This window comes from Panthera leo, chromosome B2 (assembly GCF_018350215.1).
Source record: "Panthera leo isolate Ple1 chromosome B2, P.leo_Ple1_pat1.1, whole genome shotgun sequence".
NCBI lineage: Eukaryota > Metazoa > Chordata > Mammalia > Carnivora > Felidae > Panthera > Panthera leo.
This window is the reverse complement of record NC_056683.1, coordinates 118,947,108-118,965,288: the sequence shown is the minus strand read 5'-3', so window position 1 is coordinate 118,965,288 and position 18,181 is coordinate 118,947,108. Positions and strand designations below refer to the sequence as shown.

Sequence of the window (18,181 nt, the reverse complement as noted above, 5' to 3'; positions counted from 1 at the left end):
TGGTTCAATATTCGCAAATCAAGCAACTTGATACAAATTGAGCATGATACACGCACTGAGCATGGAGTCTGAAGGTTCTCCACCCCCCTTCCCCCTCCTTCCCTCCCTCTCGTTCTCCCTCTTTCTCTCTCCTTCTGTCCCTCTCCCCTGCTAATGTTCTCCTCATAAAATAAAATAAAATAAAATAAAATAAAATAAAATAAAATAAAATAAAAAAGATGGAAGTAGCAAAGTGGTGAGAGGTAGTGGAATTCTGGATAGTTTTAAAATGTAAAACCAAAAGGATTTACTGACTGGCTGGATGTGGATATGAGGCAGAATTAATTCAAGGACAACTCTTTCTTTAAGGTTTTAGCCAAGCCCAGGAAAACAATGATGTTGCCATTTTCTAAGATGTAGGAATCTGTAACTCCAGCTAGTATAGAGGGCTAGGAATCAACAATTTTTGGATATGTTGAAATGAGGTAGGTTTGCTTGGCAGGCAGGAATTTGAGGTGAAATAAATTAATGTCAGTTCGGTTTTTTGCACCCATGGTCAGCTGCAAGGGTTCAGGTTGGGGTTTTGTCACATAAATCTGACTAAAGTAGGTGGCAAGGGAGCCAAGGGTGAATGTAAGAAAGTGTGGGCAAGTGGTAGCCCTGGGGATCTCAGCTGGGTAAGGAGGAAAGTGAGGACAGGCAGTGTGTTGAGGGACAGTGACATAGTGCTAGGGTCAGTGAAGTCATGGTTTTCAAAAGAGTGTGCTGTAAAGGTCACGTGATGCTCAGAGACTGAGGTGTGGAACTGAGTTTATAGAGAAACTGCAGTTATTGGTCGTGATAAGGTTTGGGATACAATCATGGAGGTCGGTGCCCGGAAAAGGAGAATAGGCAAAGTCATTGAAAATGTGTGGTCAGGGCACTGAGAAGGCTGAGTATTAGCAGGTCAACAATTGGCTGGTGAAATCTCCAGTTGTATAACAGGAGAAGCGTCAAAGTGAATCTAGAGCTAAAATATTCCAAGAATGAAGGAAAGACCATGTTTGCTACAAGGGGGTTGGATGCATTTGCAAGCATGAGCTCTCCTTTTGAGAGTTGGTAGGGAGGAGGGGGAGGCAGTGATCTCGTGCTGCAGGGTGACCCCATTTCCACCTGTAGGCCAGAGCAGCTAGGGAAGCAGAACTTACGAAGGCTCATGGGTTCCCCAGGGGGGCTGGGTTTCAGCACAGAAGTAGCTTGATGATGACCACAGAGCAAGTGCTGGTTTTCGATACTCTGTTTACCCTCAGGAACAGTTGTTAGATGTTTAGTACCGCATTGGCCATTGGAGCCTGCAGACTAAATAGTACACTTCGGGGGTAACCAGGTAGACCTGGGGCTGTGTTGTAGTGAAGATGATCCAGTTTCTTTTCAAATATTTGTGTGTCATTTGGATCATTTGAGAAATAGTGCAGGGAAGAGTCACAGCCAATTTAACAAAAATTTTGACTTCACCCACATACTACTAATGTTAACATTTGAATAGTGAACATGGTTGATCTTACGTTGAATGAAATCTTGTGACGTGTGCAGCTCTCTTACTGGGGCATCAGCACCCGTCTAGCAGTTTTGCATGTCTGTATGTCTCTTTTCTTTTAAAGATAGCATAGAAGCCAACGTGGAAAACGCGGAGGTGCACGTTCAGCAAGCAAACCAGCAGCTGTCAAGAGCAGCAGAATATCAGGTAATATTTACTGCAGTAAATTACCTCATAACTTTGAGTTTCAGCTCTGTGTGTGAGAGAGAGAGAGATCGAGAGATCAGTCGGGTGTAAAGTAGCTGGAGATGTTCAAGTTTAAAATCCCATGGAAGACAGGTCAGATACCTGGTCAGTATAAAAAATAGCCTGTCTTGGGGCGCCTGGGTGGCTCAGTCGGTTAAGCGGCCGACTTCGGCTCAGGTCATGATCTCACGGTCCATGAGTTCGAGCCCCGCGTCGGGCTCTGTGCTGACAGCTCAGAGCCTGGAGCCTGTTTCAGATTCTGTGTCTCCCTCTCTCTGCCCCTCCCCCATTCATGCTCTGTCTCTCTCTGTCTCAAAAAAAAATAAACATTAAAAAAAAAAAAAAATAGCCTGTCTGTTCCCAGGGTTGAACCAGAATTGTGGCCCACAGGGATAGGAAATTCAGTGTTTAGAGTCCTGAGGGGAACAGGAGATACCTCTAGGCATTTCTCACAGCTGGTGATCTCTGATGCCAGCCCTCACCCTTTGTTTCTCTCACTCTTTCCTTTCAGCCTTTTTTTTTTTTTTTTTTTTTTTTTTTTTTGGTCCATGACTTTCTGCACCAAGGAGGCAAAGATCTTTGTTCTAGAGAGTTCTCTTAATTCCTATGGCAATATATTCACTTGGAGTGCCCCTGATCACTAGGTATTCTGTCCACATTCAGCAGACCCTTCAGGAATGAATTGATCTCTTATGTGAATCAGGTTAATACAGGGAGTCCCTCTATATGTGACAAACAGAAAGTATGTGAAAGTACTCCACCAACATTAGGACCATGAGCTATTCATATAGCTTATGATATGAAGACAATAAGGATAAGGCCCTTTTAAAACTCCCCTTTTTGTCATTGTTTATAATTATTTTCTCAGACCTTATTGCCTTCTTATAAAATATCTAAGATATTGTTACCATCTTAGGTATTTTCAGTTGCTTTTCACTTTTGTTACTAACCCCAGAAGTTTCCTTTCGTTGCAGTGCCGTTTTTCACTAGACAAACCACTGCATCCTTGGTGATACATTGAGAACAATGAAGCTCTGTAGAAATTGCTGAGTTACAGCCCGTTGTATTCAGTGATGCAGTAACTGTCACTCACCTTTACCTTCTGTGGGCCAGTGATTCAGGTGTGTGGCTCAGCAGAATTAATATCACAGACAGGAGGTATCATTCATAAATAGTTGAACACACCCACATAGCCACAGATGCTAGGTTACAACTGCTCAAAACATAGCGGTTAGCAGGATGTATCAGTAACTAGGCTTACCTGCCATGTTGTTTTGCTTTTGGAGCAAAACAGCACAAGCACTGGGGAGAAAAGCAGCTTCCCTCCAGTTCTCCTTGGAGGCCTTGGTATTAAAGTCATGTCTCTGCAAAATACGGCACTTCTCAATAGTGTGGGTGAACCCTGAGTGGAAGGGCAGCTGATAGAGGCTCTTATCGCTGCAGTACCCTACCCCCCACCCCACGCTAGCGAGGGTGCCCTGGGCGCAGATGTCCTGTAGTGGGGAGCCTGTGATTGTTCTTAAAGGTGTATTATACTTGTGTCTGTGGTACTCACATGGAGTCTGGGGAAAATACGTAGGCAGGATGCTGCTGAAACTTCAGAGAAATCGTGCTTCATTTATGAGGAATATTCAGTTGAAAAAGTTGCTGACTATGTGGTATACAGAAAGTCATTATAGTTTTCAGGAGAATTTCACAGAAACCTATCTTTCTGGAAATTTTATGGTACTCCTAGTCGACACAAAGAAAATTTACAGATTTTTTTACTTTGTAAGAAAAAGGATTCCTGCATGTTGCTGTGAGATACGCAAGCCATTAAAGAAATCTGGAAATCTACAGCTGGGCCAGAAATGAAGAACGGAACAAAACTTTTAACCTTTGTATTTTAAATGACTGTATTATAACTTTTTAGCTGTTTGGTTTTTATTTGTATGTTGAGATTTTTCATGCAGTTTCTGTTGATATTGAAGAATGGGAATTTTGGAAACTAATACTTCAGGAAAAATTGCCAAACATTCATGTTTGTTGATATTTTCAGAGAACTCATTTTGAAGAGCAACTCTTTGATAAAAATTTTAAAATGTGTAAGCTTTTAAGCTGTTCTTAGTTTTTACGCATAGGTAACCTCAGTCTTTTTAAGTCAGTAACCTATTTGCGTCTCTTTTTTAAGCCCAGAAAAATGACCGATAAAGGTTGAATGATTAGCCCCTGAATTAAACCACTAATTTAAGAAGACTATTTTTTGAAAGAATAGTGCCATTTGTATTTGAAGAGATTTTGGAGAAGCAAAAAAGTATAGCCAAAAATCTGAGGGCAGTTAATTACTATTGGTTTTACTCTAGAAATGAACCAAATGATTTTTCAGTTGCTATAGAGATGCTCCCCTACACATATAAACATGTTTTTTTGTTTTTGCATCTGTAGCGCAAATCCAGAAAAACCCTGTGCATCATCATTTTTATCATTGTCATCGGACTTGTAATTCTCGGTCTCATCATATGGAGAGTGAAAGGCTGAATTATAAAGGAGCACACTGTTGCACTACATTCTCTAAATTATGTACGAAGATTCCTGTAATCATTTTTTTTTATTATTATTATTATTCTAAAGCTACTGCATAAAGGATGGCTCCCATACTTTGTTATTTTTATTTGGCAGGGGGAAGTTTCTTTTAGATTCACTCTGATATTTTCTAATACTGAAAGTTTTCTTGGTATCACTGCTGGCGTAACTTCTGTGCTTTTCAATCTAGTAACTCTGAGGTTTTGTCCACGATGTATATGCTTTTCATTTATAATTTATTTGCCCTGATGACTTAGCTTTTGGAATCAGTAAATTTAAAGGTGTGTGTGTGTGTGTGTGTGTGTGTTCGTGTTCGTGTTCTGTGTGCATCTGTCTCTGTCACAGAGTGACATGCGCCCAGATTTGTGTGACTTCAATTAAAAATGTCAAATTTAATTTTGATATGGGCCAGCAGAGGAAATATTCCCAGTAACGTAGGGAAAATTAACCCACCTGTTTGTGGTGGTTTGTTTTCTTTCGTTTTCTGGTTCATAACAGCACAAATTATCTATTTAACTTTTATTGTTGGTTTTCTCTTAAGACCTTCGTTTACTCTAAATGAAATCAGTGAGTTAATTTCCTAGAATATCTCATCCTCCTGATGTGTATATATTAAACATTTGCTGTAGATTGCCTAGTAAAATACTAAGGATAATTGTTTTTGCATAGGACCTGTTTAAGTCTGATGTTTGCTGGGGTCTGTGTAGTCACTATAAATGTTAAATGTAATTTGGAGGAAGAGTATGAAAAATCAGTTCATACTATGTTAGAAATCTGGAGACACAACTTGTTATTCTGCTGTGTACTTCCACAGCTATTAGGATGGAAAATTAATTACCTTCCCTGAAATCCTTCAGAATTATGGCTACATGTATATCCTTGGGTCAGAATTACTTTGGGGGAGCAACTTTCCCAGAATTGTTGTTTTTGAGCACTAACACTTAAAATTTAATGTTTACCTTGCATACCATTTTGTACCATCCTCCATTAGAAAACAATTTGGATGTTTACCAATTAACCACTTGCCTTTTTAAATCAATGTTGTTTTGATGCACTAATCTGAATACTGTAAAGAAGTTTGTCTTAGTTTATAGTTTGTATTTTATAACAATGTTCTTATATAGCAGTTTGATAGTGAAGTCAGTGTTTTACATGGCAAGCTATGAGACTCCAAATGGGAACAAATAAAATAATTAAGTAAAAAGCGTGTCTTTGCAACCAGAATAAAGATGATTTTAAAAGTGTCTGGATAGTTCTACTTTGTGAGGACTCTGCTTTGGTGGGACCAGCACTTGACATAACCACACAGCAGCCCTTCTGTCTTTCTGGAGTACCAGTTTACTCAAAGTGTTTTATTTTGGCAACCTTTAAAAGTTTTGCTACTAGTAGGAGCTGCCTTGCATGTCAGCAAAACTCCCATTGTTTTCCTACAGGAGACTGTAGAAAACGTTCTTGTGAGTGAGTGATTGGAAGCTTTGAGACTCTGTTTCCCAAATCAGCTTGCTTTAGTGAACAAGATGGGCTATGCAGGGGAATTTGTACAAATACTACCTGATCTGAGGTCAGTGCAAGCCCACCAGACCTGCTTGAACATGAAAGAAGTGTGCTGTTTCGTGTGAGAAGCCAGTATCTTACAGCTACATAAAACTCCCAATGGCTCCCATAAGTCAGCTCAATTTTTTGCCAGGGTTGTACTTGATAAAATGTTTATTCTCATATAAGCACATTCACTTATTCTGTTCACTTCATGGTGAGTTCCCAGTGATAGCAAAAGTACTTAATATTTTTTGACTGGTTTTAGCACCTTCATTTAAAGTAATATTTTATAAATTATTTTAACTGGGACACAGATCAGTGATTAAAAACAGGAACTGTAGTGGCTTGCATTCTTTTGAGAAATATTGACTTTGAGGGAAAATTTTACCCCGGAATGCTTGTAACACAAAGAATAGTCTCGATTTGAAAATATAAAACGAAAAACATAGTACAATAATAGCAAAGGTTTTCAGGTTCTTGAGGTTTCCTTTAGGTTAGTTTTAGAATCGCTTTGGAAGGTGAAGCTTACACTGTGGACAATAAAATGGGAGTAGTTGGTAGGACTGTCTACTTATTTGAATCTGAGTCCAACTGAGTCTGAAACTGAAGAAGCTTCCTCATCAGGTGACACATACTGTTCATTTTAACGTCCTCCAAAGACCTTGTCGAGCAACGCAGATTGAGATTAACCAGCCTCTGTGCTTACATTGAGCGACAGTGTGGCATAAAGTGTTTGTTGTACCGGCCGTTAAGTAGGAACGTGTTTGGGTTTTACACAGTGATTGCTGGCAAAGGAATAACGGGTGCCATCGCAGCGTAAAGCAGCTTGTCTTTAGTAGGCATGGGATCAACTCTAGAAAAGTATACATGTGGGCACAGATGGGGCTTGGCTGAAGACAGCAAACCACGAAGGCAGCGTCTGGAGTCAGGCCCCCGGAGCCCCCCCGCGGGCCCAGCAACGGCATCTGCGTCGTCGACAGAACGCTGCACTTGGAAGAAGGCTGCCCCTGGATCCTTCACGGTCTTTGCTGCTTTTTTTTTTTTTTTTTAATGTAGAATTTTGTACACACAAAAGCAGCATTTTGAATATCAACCTTTTTGGACAAATTTATAATGAAACGTGATTTTTGAAGACCTTTTGTTCCACAAAATCAGTCTGTGGTTTAGCAAGAAAAGTGTGGAATAATATTTCTAGTTGCTGTAATGTTTTGTTTCTTCATGTAGAAAAAAGAACACAATAAAAGATAAAACCTGTATAAAGAAAAAAGTTCTTGTCCACCTTAATAGTAAAGAACAATTTACAAGGGCAATGTATTCAGGATTTACTTTTTTTTTTTTTTTAAGTCAGAAACGACTACTGTTTATACATTACCAGGTTGCTGCAAAAAAATAAAAAATAAATTAAAATGGGATTTAGTTGTTTGGGCAAGTTATGAGTTAAATGACATTTTTGGTTCGTTTAAAGATAATGAAAAATTCTCATTACCAGTAAAGAACATTATCAGGCAGCCTCCTTTCCCAGAAAAAAAAAAAAAGATCGTTTGTGTATTTTCATGATTCACTTAAGAAAATGAAACCCTGCCCTGTGGATCCCAGACCTCTTCCGTCCACCATAAGGTTTGAACAGCCTGATGTCTCAAGCAAGGAAACACTTAGCAAAATTTTCACCAGCAGGAGCCCGAAAAGAGCTACACTACCACTTCTTTGACAGAATGCAATGATATTTTCTCCTGTTAACCCATTTTCTCATAATTCAAATGCATCAAAATGGCCATTTTAATCCTACGTTTTGGCACTTACTTAGTTAACAGAAAATTACATGATATCTTTTTCTCCAAATAATCCTCATTTTAAGTGCAGAAATAGAACTAAATAACTGACCCACTAGATAGATTTTTATAGACACCGCTGCTTCTGGCAGATTTTTAAGAGGTTGGTCACTTAATTACTCAGAGTGGGATTCCTGTAGGTTTTGTGTAGCGATGGCATTTCTCCTTCAAATGTAAGTGGTGGAGGGCAAAACCAGATTTCCTGTGCAGTCGTTACGTGCATAACACCCCTACTTGTTTGAGAGGGAGTCTGCTAGAACTGAACTGAGTCTTTAAATAAACTTGAAAGGGCACTAATTCCCACTCTGGCAAACCCAAAGTACAGATTTTTAAGTGTTTACGGTAAGTACTGCTAAACAGTAGTTGCTAACTCCAAAACCTGTTAGCATCAGTGGAAAACTTAGAAATGCAGCTGGTTATCCTCAGTGAGGATTTACTGGTACGAGCTTCAGTTTCTGACACCTTCTGAAAGTTGCATACCACTGTGTAATGGCAGGTCTGACAGACCGAAGCCAGAGCAGGTAAAGAGAACCAAGTTTACATCTCTAGAAATGAGAGATTTAACCCAAGACCAAGATACAAGCTTCTAGTAACTTGCATAGCCGAAGACCACTGATCATGAAAAGCTTTCGAATCAAAGCAGATTCCAGAAATAAACAGCCAAAGTCTAATGTAGTGGAGAATATTGTATTTTATTTCATTCTTCCAAACCCAGGTGCTGTGGTCATTTTAAATTCATTTAAAGGCGTTCTCAGTGTACCAGACCACATCTGACCTATTTTCAGTGCCAGACTTAATGTTATAAGCTCCCCAAAGGTTACCATAACCTTTTAAGATTTAATTACTACTTTGTGGTGGGAAGGATGCCACAATTCAATAAGGTAACCATCATATATCATTTAAATTCGTTCTATCTTGGATGCAGTAAGATAGCATTTATTCTAAATTTGGACTTCCCAGTTGTGTCTTTTCCTGATCTATGATCAAATATAGCTCTTAGTAATTGAGAAGTTTTCTATGTTCCATTAAACTCCTCAAGCCTGGAATGGAGGCAACTGACCAATACGTTGCTTTGGAATGGCATGGACGTTGAAAATGAAGAGGCCATTCTATACAATGTAAAACATGTTTAATGTTACTATTTTATTAGCATGCTTTCGTTTTGAGATAACTAGTTGTAAAAAAAAGAAAAAAAAACAGTACAGAGATCCCTCTCATGTACCCTCCACCCAGTTTACCCCGTGGTAACTGTGCAAAACTATACTATCACACCCAGGATAATGGCATCGATAAAGTCAATGTGTAGAAAATTTCCATTTACAACATTCAAACACAAAGACGCCTCCTGTTGCCCTTTTACAGCCACACCTACTTTGCTCCCGCCCCCACCCGCTCCTTCCAACCATAATCTGTTCTCTACCTTTATAATTCTGTTATTTCAATAATATTATATAATTGGAATATTACAGTATGTAACACTTTGGGATTAGCTTTTTTCACTCAGCGTAATTCTCTTGGAGATTCACACTGCTTATTTTGTGGGTCGAGTGCATCTGATAGTTCCTTCCTATTTTGGTATTGAGTAGTGTTCCATGGTATGGATGTATCACGGTGTGTTTAGCCGTTTACCAGCTGAAGGATCTCTGGTCAGTTTGAGCTGTTACAAATAAAGTTGCTATGTTCATTTGTATACAGGTTTTTGTATAAACATAGTCTTCATTTTCCTAGGATAAATGCCCAGCAGTGAAATCGCTGAGTCATATATGGTAATTGAATGTTTAGTATTTAAGAAATTATCAAACTGTTTGCCAGAGTGGCTGTAACCAGTTTACATTCCCACCAGCAATGTTTGAATGACCCAGTTTCCTCACTTCCTCATGGGCATTTGGTGATGTCACTAATTTTTATTTTAGCTATTCTGATAGGTGTGTGGTGATCTGGTGGTTTTATTTTATACTTCACCAAAGGCTGATCATATTGAACATCTTTTCATGTGCTTCTTGGTGCCTATATTTCTTCTTTAGTGATGTGTTTCTTCACTCTTTTTCTAATTGGGTTATTTTTTTGTTTTTACTGTTGAGTTTTGAGTGTTTTTTTAATACTTTTTTTTTAAGTTTATTTATTTATTTTGAGAGAGAGTGAGCGGAGAGGGGCGGAGAGAGAGGGAGAGAGAATTTTAAGCAGGCTCCATGCTTAGCACAGAGCCCAGCGTAGGGCTGGATCCCACAACCCTGGGATCATGACTTGAGCCGAAATCAAGAGTTGGGCACTCAACCAGCTAAGCCACCCTGGGCCCCTGTTTTTCTTTAAAAATATATTCTAGGGGCGCCTGGGTGGCTCAGTCGGTTGGACGTCCGACTTCGGCTCAGGTCATGATCTCGCGGTCTGTGAGTTCGAGCCCCGCGTCGGGCTCTGTGCTGACAGCTGAGAGCCTGTTTCAGATTCTGTGTCTCCCTCTCTCGTTGACCTTCCCCCGTTCACGCTCTGTCTCTCTCTGTCTCAAAAATAAATAAACATTAAAAAAATTTTTTTAGATATATTCTAGATACTAGTCCTTTGTCCAATACCTAAATTGGTTTGCAAATATTTCCTCTCACTCTACAGCTTGTCTTCCTCTTAATGGGGTCTTTCACAGAGCAAAGGTTTTTAATTTTGATGAAGTCTAGTTTATCAGTTTTTTCTTTATGGATCATGTTTTTGTTATCACGAACTCTAGCCCTAGATCCCAAAGATTTTCTCTTTTGTGTTCTTCTCTAAAAGTTCTGTAGTCTTACATTTTACTTTTAAGTCCATGATCCATGTAGAATTAATTTTGCATGAAATGTGAAACATTTAGGACTTTTTTTTTTTTTTTTTGCCTTTGGATATTCAGTTATTCCAACACCATATTTGTTGTAAAGGCTGTGTTTCCTCCACTGAACGGCTTTTGCTCTATCAAAACCAAACTGGACAGAAATCAGATGGGCATATTTTGTGTGGGTCTATATCTGGGTTGTCTATTATATTCTATCAATCTATGTGTCTATACCTCCAATGCCAGACAGGATTGATTATTCTACTTAAAAAGGCTTGAAACCAAATAGACAGCTTGCTTCTACTTTAGTTTTCTTTTTCAAAATTGGTCTAGATACTTTATTGTCTTTCCATAAAAATGTAGGATAACCTTATCTATGTCTCCACAATATCTTACTGGGATTTTGATAAGAATTAAGTTAAACCTGTGTATCAATTTAGGAAATTTGACATTTCACTATGCTGTTTTCCAATCCATGATCGCAAGATGTCTCTCCATTTATTTAGATCTTCTTTGGTTTCTTTAGTCAGTATTGTGTAGTTTTCAGCATATTCAATTCTATATATGCTTTTATTAGGTTTATACCTAAGCATTTTATTTGTTTGAGAGATTGTAAGTGATACTGTGTTTTTGATCCCCATATTAACATGTTTATTGCAAGTATATATACAATTGATTTTTGTATGTTTATCTTGTATCCCGAGACCGTGCTGAATTCACTTATTAGTTTGAGGAGGATTTTGTGGATTCTTTGGGATATTTTACATAGACAGTCATGTCATCTGCAAATAGCGATAGTTTCATTTCCTTCTTTCTGAACTGTATGCCTTTTATTTCCTTTCTTTGCCTAATGCAGTGCCTAGAACTTCCAGCACTATTTTTGAATAAGAGAGATATCGTTGCCCTATTCCCAATCTCGGGAAAGGATTTAGTGTTTCACTATTAAATATAACGTTAGCTGTACGTTTCTTGTAGGTGCTCTTAATCAAGTTGAGGAAGTGCCCTTTTATTCCTGTTTTTCTGAGAGTTTTTCTTTTCATGAATTAGTGTTAAATTTTGTCAGATTTTTTTTTCTGCATCAGTTGATATGATAAAGTGATTTTTTCCCTTTAGCCTGTAAATATGGTAGATACATTGAGTTTTGAATGTTGAACTAGCCTTGCATCCCTGAAGTAAACCCCACTTGGTCATGGTTCTAGAATTTCTGGCCTTTGCCAGAAAAAACGCATGCTGACCTCTGGAAAATAAAACTGTGATATAATAGAGAGGGTCCAGTGAAACTTAGCTAAAAGTTAGTTTCTTAAAAATACATACACACACAATATCTTACTGGGATTTTGATAAGAATTATGTTAAATTTGTATATCAATTTGGGGAAATTTGACATTTTACTATGCTGAGGCTTCCAGTCCATGATCACAAGATGTCTCTTCATTTATTTAGATCTTCTTTGATTTCTTTAGTCAGTATTGTGTAGTTTTCAGCATATATATACACACACACACATATATTAACTGGTGAAACTGATGAAGAAAAAACAGAGACATAAAAATATTAGGAATGAGGGCCACTTGGGTGGCTTACTTGGTTAAGCGTCCGACTCTAGCTCAAGTTATGATCTCACAGTTCCTGAGTTTGAGCCTCACATCAGGCTCTGCACTGACAGTGTGGAGCCTGCTTGGGATTCTCTCTCCTTCGCTCTCTCTGTCCTTCTGCTCATGCACTCTCTCAAAATAAATAAACTTTAAAATATATATGTGTTAGGAATGAAAATAGAGATCAAGAAATAAACACAGGAGATTCAAAAATAAGAGGGTACCATAAACAACTTTATACCAATATGCTACAAAAAAGATAAAATGAATAATTTATATGAAAAATGCAAATTACCAAAATTGACTACTTCTAACAGAAGTAGATGATTTCTGCTTCTGGCAGTATGGTTGGTGAGATACGCTCAATGATCCCTCTGTTAAAATAAGTTATTGGATAAAATAGAACACATACTAGGTAGTTCATTTTTTGGCTCATTAGGAAGCAAGGTAATCATAATACAAATGAAAGTGAGTTAAACCCAGAGTGGTTGGGAAACAGGAAAAGACTATGATTCTGAGACTAAGTTATGGATTACAGGTAAATAAAGTAAAGAAGCTGAAGACTCCTACATAAAACCAGAAATCTTTTAATGTATGAAAGTAGTTCCAGGTCAGTAAATTCTGATGGTTACTCTAAGAAGTGAATGAAAATCATCTCTGAAGAAAAGCCTTTCTAATTAATGCTTCTGGATTAATTAAGCACACAGGGAAATAAGCCATTTTGATTGAGAAACAGATTTATATACTAAAGCAATTTAGATATGAGAATTAGCAGGAATGGGATGCCATGAAATACTTAAATAACTGTGAATTGAAGTGATATGTAATAAGAAATATGTAAAAAGAAAAGGCAGACAATAAAAAGAGCCAAACAGATAATGAAATATCATTATTGAAATACATAACTCAATGAATAGTTTAGTAACATATTAGTTATAGCTAAAGGAATCACTAACTAACTGAGGAAATAACACATATCGTACCAAAGACAGATGAGGAGAGACAAAATAAAAACGATAGATTATGAAAACTGAAAGACTGAGATATCTGACATATGTCTAACTGGAGTCTCAAAGAGCAAAAAAACCCAAACAAATCCTAGAGTTGAGAATACAATAACTGAACTGAAGAATTCAATAGAGAGTTTCCAAAGTGGACTCGACTATGCAGGAGAAGGAATCAACACACTGGAGGATAGGATATTGGAAATTACCCAGAGGAGCAAAAAGAATAACAGTGAAAAAGCATGAAGAAAGCCTATGGGAATTAGGGAATATAATGAATAGAAATAATATTCTCGGGGTTCTTGGGTGGCTCAGGTTAAGCAGCTGACTTTGGCTCAGGTCATGATCTCACGGTTCCTGAGTTTGGGCCCCGCGTTGGGCTCTGTGCTGACAGCCCAGATCCTGGAGCCTGCTTTAGACTCTGCGTCTCCCTCTCTCTCTGCCCCTCCCCTGCTCATGGTCTCTCTCTCTCTCTCTCTCTCTCTCTCTCTTTCTCAAAAATAAACATAAAAAAAAAAAAAAGAAATATTCTCATTATGGGAATTCCAGAAGGAAAAAAAAAAGAAAGGGACAAAAAATATATTTAAAGCAATATGGCTGAAAACTTCCCAAACCTATGGAAAGTAATGGACATCTAGATCCATAAGGCCCAAAGAACCCCAACAGCTTGAGCCTGAGTACGGCTACACCTTATAATTAAGTTGTCAAAGTTCAAAGACAGAAAAATAATTTTAAGGGCACCAAGAGAAAAGAAAGAAGTCACATACAAGGGAACTCCCATAAGACTGTTGGTGGATTTCTCCACAGAAACTTTTCAGGCCAGGAGAGAATAGGATAACATATACAGGGCACCTGGGTGACTCAGTCCGTTAAACATCTGACTCTTGATTTCAGCTTAGGTCATAATCTCATGGTTTGTGGGTTCGATGCCTGTGTCAGGCTCTGCTTGGATGGTGCAGACCCTGCTTGGGATTATCTCTCTCCCTCTCTCTCTCTCTGAGCCTCCCCTTCTCTCTTTCTCTCTCTCTCAAAATAAATAATAAACTTTAAAGAAAGGATAAATATTCAAAAAAGCAAAGAAATGGAAAGCATAGTAGTTCAATAGTCGCAATAAATATTAATGGCCTACTCCGTCAGATAAAAATAGGCTACATTGCCCAATATATGCAGTTTACAAAAGACAGAAAACACAAGATAAAGACAAAAAGTAGGATTAAGAAAAATTATATAACAAGCAAATATACCACATTAGAGTAGCTGTATCAATATCAGCCCTTATAAATACTAAGGTGAAAAGCCCTAATAGGGATAAAAAGTCTCTAAAAATAATAAAAGCTTTAATTAATGGGGTAGTTCTAAACAAAGTAGGAAAATCCAAAATTAATGGAACTATAGAGAAAAAATAGAGAAACCTATTATATTTAATATACCTCTTTCAATTTTTTAGTTTGAGCAGCAAAAAAATAAATGTTTAGAACAACACATTAAACAAAATTGTTTCATTAATACATAAAAAATCATGCACCCCAAAACTAGAGAATGCACACTTTCCTCAAGCATGCATACAAGATTTAGAGGAAAAACGTTAAAAGAATGTTTGTATGACCTCTAGTGAAATATTTCTTGGAAAATATGCAAGAGATATTAGCCATAATCTACATAAAGTCAAGCACTTTTAATTTAAAACCTCTCTGGAAATAGCATTATTAACTACTTAAGAAACACTCAAAGCCAATCAGCTAATCAATGTCTAGTCAGACTCAGACTCCACGGCACAATAGGTGGCATCCTATCTAAGCAGTCTCTTCCTACAAGAGCATGGTGTGCAGAGTAACTAAAAATCTTTTCATTTTTTAAACCAATTTAAAGGAGATTTTCTTTAAATCTTGAAAGATAAGCAATTATTTCTAACAAGTTATTCTCATCAGTTTTTCATTGAGTCACATTAAAAATACAAATGACATGTTCAGTATTTCTTGGTCACCATTCCAGCATCCATGCTTCCCTTGTCAGTTCTTAATGGCCCCATACTCTGGAATATTCTCTCCTCCTCTGTTGGGTAACAGCCATGTGCTTTGGGTGGAATTGACTCCATCCTGACTCCAGAGATGGTGTGCTCTACTTTACATAAATCAGTCAGCCTGATTCCATTCCTTTTGTTTTCAGTGAATGGTTCAGGGATGGGCAAAAACCCAGTCTAAGCACTTAGCTCAGGACTAAATCTCCTTCAGCCTATAATCCAATTTAAGCAACACCAGGAATGTGGTACTCTGGATGGGAAGCCAGACACTCATGCAATATTTTAATACTTTGAGGGATGATTCAGCTTTAATACTATGAGGGATGTCGGGATAAAGACATGCGTTTAGTACATTCATTCATTCAATAACAATTTGCTGAGTGCTTAATAAATGCTGGGCCCTGAGAAAAAGCAAAATCTTATTCAGCACATTCTGGCACTGGGGATGATGAAATAGTTGATAACTTCCACACTTAATTAGAAACAAAGATGGTCTCTTAAAACTTCATCCTTGTATCTAGGAAGACTTTTGTTTTTTTGATCAGGAATTTTAGTTCCAGAAAAAGAACAAGACAATGAAAACATTGTATGAAAGGTTTCTTTCATACTTTTCTCAATTGACAGTTTTTACCCCAATCATCATAATGCTGAGAGGCTTCAGAAACACAAGTGACTCTGTGTTCAGACCAAAAACTTGGCCTCGGGAAGATGAATGATCAGACCTACTCACCATATGATTATAAGGGTCAGGTAGTTTAAAAAGAAATTACAATCTGAATTGAACCAAGGATGAACAGTGTTGCCATTGAGCTACAAATCCCAGCTAATAAGCATAACCTTGTAAAGAGAGGTTAGTGTTTGGGAAACTGCATGTTCTTGAAGAAGGGCAAAGCTTTTGCAATATAAATAGTTGTAAGTGTGCTAGCTTTCATCTTTGATGCCTTAACCCTCTGTGTTTAGAGTTTTTGTATCCAGAGCTGGATAGAGAATTTTAGAAGTCCAAACACTGAAAAATTTGTGACGACAACCCCATAGGTAATCGGAAAGAAAATTAATTTTTTCATAAGGTCATAAAAACTCACAGAAATACTGAAATTAAAGTTATTTTCTTCTAGATTTTCTTACTTTGAAGGGCTGTATAAATTCATCACAGTTAAGCTTTTCTTACGCATTTCTGACCTGTCTGCTTTGCTCGTATCCTAAGCACTTACCTTAACCTGTTGGGCAATAATTCAGCATTGATTACATTACAACTCTATTAATCTTTCTGTCATTTCTAAAATATAGATGGAAGGGAGGAATGTTATATCAGAGAGGGATTTGGTCATTCACAGCAAAGGGTATTCTTTGATATGGATCCTTCAGACATATTTTCTTCGTGAATAGTTCTAATAAGGAACATTTAATCCCAACTATATATTACATAATGACAAGGTAACGTGGGTTTCAGAAAAACAAAGCAGATCTTAGCTTGGTACCACACAACGTTTGGCTTATATTAAACATGATTAGGAAAGACAGTTACATGTATATGGGTCACTGAGATTCATGGGTCAGGCGTTTTCTGACTTGCTTTTCTAAGACTGGGTAGTAATGTGCCTCAGACACCTATAAAGTCTAGCCATTCATTTTTGACTGAATAATGAAGGATGCTTAAAGGTCTACTCTTTCCTAATTTCCAAAGCTACTGATGATTTGTAAAGTAGGATGATTTAACCCTTTGTCTTAATCATTGTATTAAGGGCAAATTAAAAAGCCAACAGCTCCCACTTAATGGTTCCAATATGACATTCGGTTTTTTTTTTGTTTTTTTTTTTGTTTTTTTTTAATCTAAGAACCTCCTCAATCTCTGGAACAGAGCAAAGAGAAATTGACTCTCCTTTTTTTGGGCGAATCATTAACTGGAAAATATTTGTCATATCAAGATCTTAAGGCAAAAGTAAATATTACCCTTACTGAAGGAAATAAGAACTCTTTCAATACTTACCTAATATTTACTGCCTCACCTTTTCTTTCAATACTTTTATTTAATTTCTATTTCTCTGATTGACTGTTTCCAAATTATATCAATTTGATGGTGTTATTGTCTTTTCCAAAATGACAATACTACTTAGAAGACACTATTATTTCTTATTGGAATAGTCCTAACTGGGGGCACCTGAGTGGCTCAGTTGGTTAAGCCTCAATTCTTGATTTCTGCTCGATTTCTCATGGTTTGTGGGTTCCAGCCCCGTGTTGGGATCTATGCTGAGAGTGCGGAGCCAGCTTAAGATTCTCTCTCTTTCCCTCTCTCTGCCCCTCCCCTGCTCTCTCTCTCTCTCTCAAAATAATAAAAGAAAAGAGAAAAGAAAAGAAAAGGTAAGAAAAGAAAAGAAAAGAAAAGAAGAAAAGAAAAGAACCTAACTAATTATTGAAGAGAAACAAATACACAAAGAGAGACACACACAGGCAAACATACTACAGTGGCACAATTTTATCTGTTAAATAGCATTTAAATCACTGTTGAGCATGTGGTACTTTATTTGGGGTCATCAATTATATTGTCTCAGACTTTCACCTTCTTTGCCCTTGTAATTCCTTTAAATCTATCGAGGGCTGTTGGGAAAACATTTAACAGGGAGAGGACAAATAGCCTTTCAACAGCAATATTTTAAGGGGGTAAAGCTAAGTTGTCTCCACTTAAATTACAATATGCAGCTGGAAGATCTCAAAAGGAATGAGAGCACTATAATGGAGCCACAATTCTTCGTTTCTATCAACGTTCTATCACCTGTCCACTAGACTGCTTCCTCTTAACCTGTCAAGACATTGTTTCCTGTGACTATGACTCCCTTCAGTGGTATTGACTCCAGTGCCACAGCAGAAGCCATCAGAGGGAGAACCCATGCTCCTTTCTTATAATAACCATCATAAGGTAAGAAAAATTGCACTGGCCAGGTTAAACAGGCAAGGAGGACTTTATTCAAGACTATTGCAATAGGTAAGACAGATTGAACTCAACTCTGCTGAAACAAAAGGCAGGAGAGTTCTTAAGCACTGAGGTGAGCTAGTGGAAAAGCACTGGAGGGCATCAGTGGAGAGGTTGGTCACTATCGTTAGG

The 18,181-nt window shown here is 37.7% G+C and overlaps 1 protein-coding gene across 1 annotated transcript in view; it reads left to right on the top strand.

Moving 5' to 3' along the window:
- STX7 (syntaxin 7) overlaps positions 1-5,547 on the top strand; it is a 41,719-nt gene extending 36,172 nt beyond the window's left edge. The window contains exons 9-10 of the mRNA XM_042939851.1: positions 1,620-1,702; positions 4,166-5,547. Of these exons, the coding sequence (XP_042795785.1) occupies positions 1,620-1,702; positions 4,166-4,258 (176 nt within the window). The 3' untranslated portion in view covers positions 4,259-5,547. The remainder of the gene's footprint in view (positions 1-1,619; positions 1,703-4,165) is intronic.
- Positions 5,548-18,181: the final 12,634 nt, after the last annotated feature.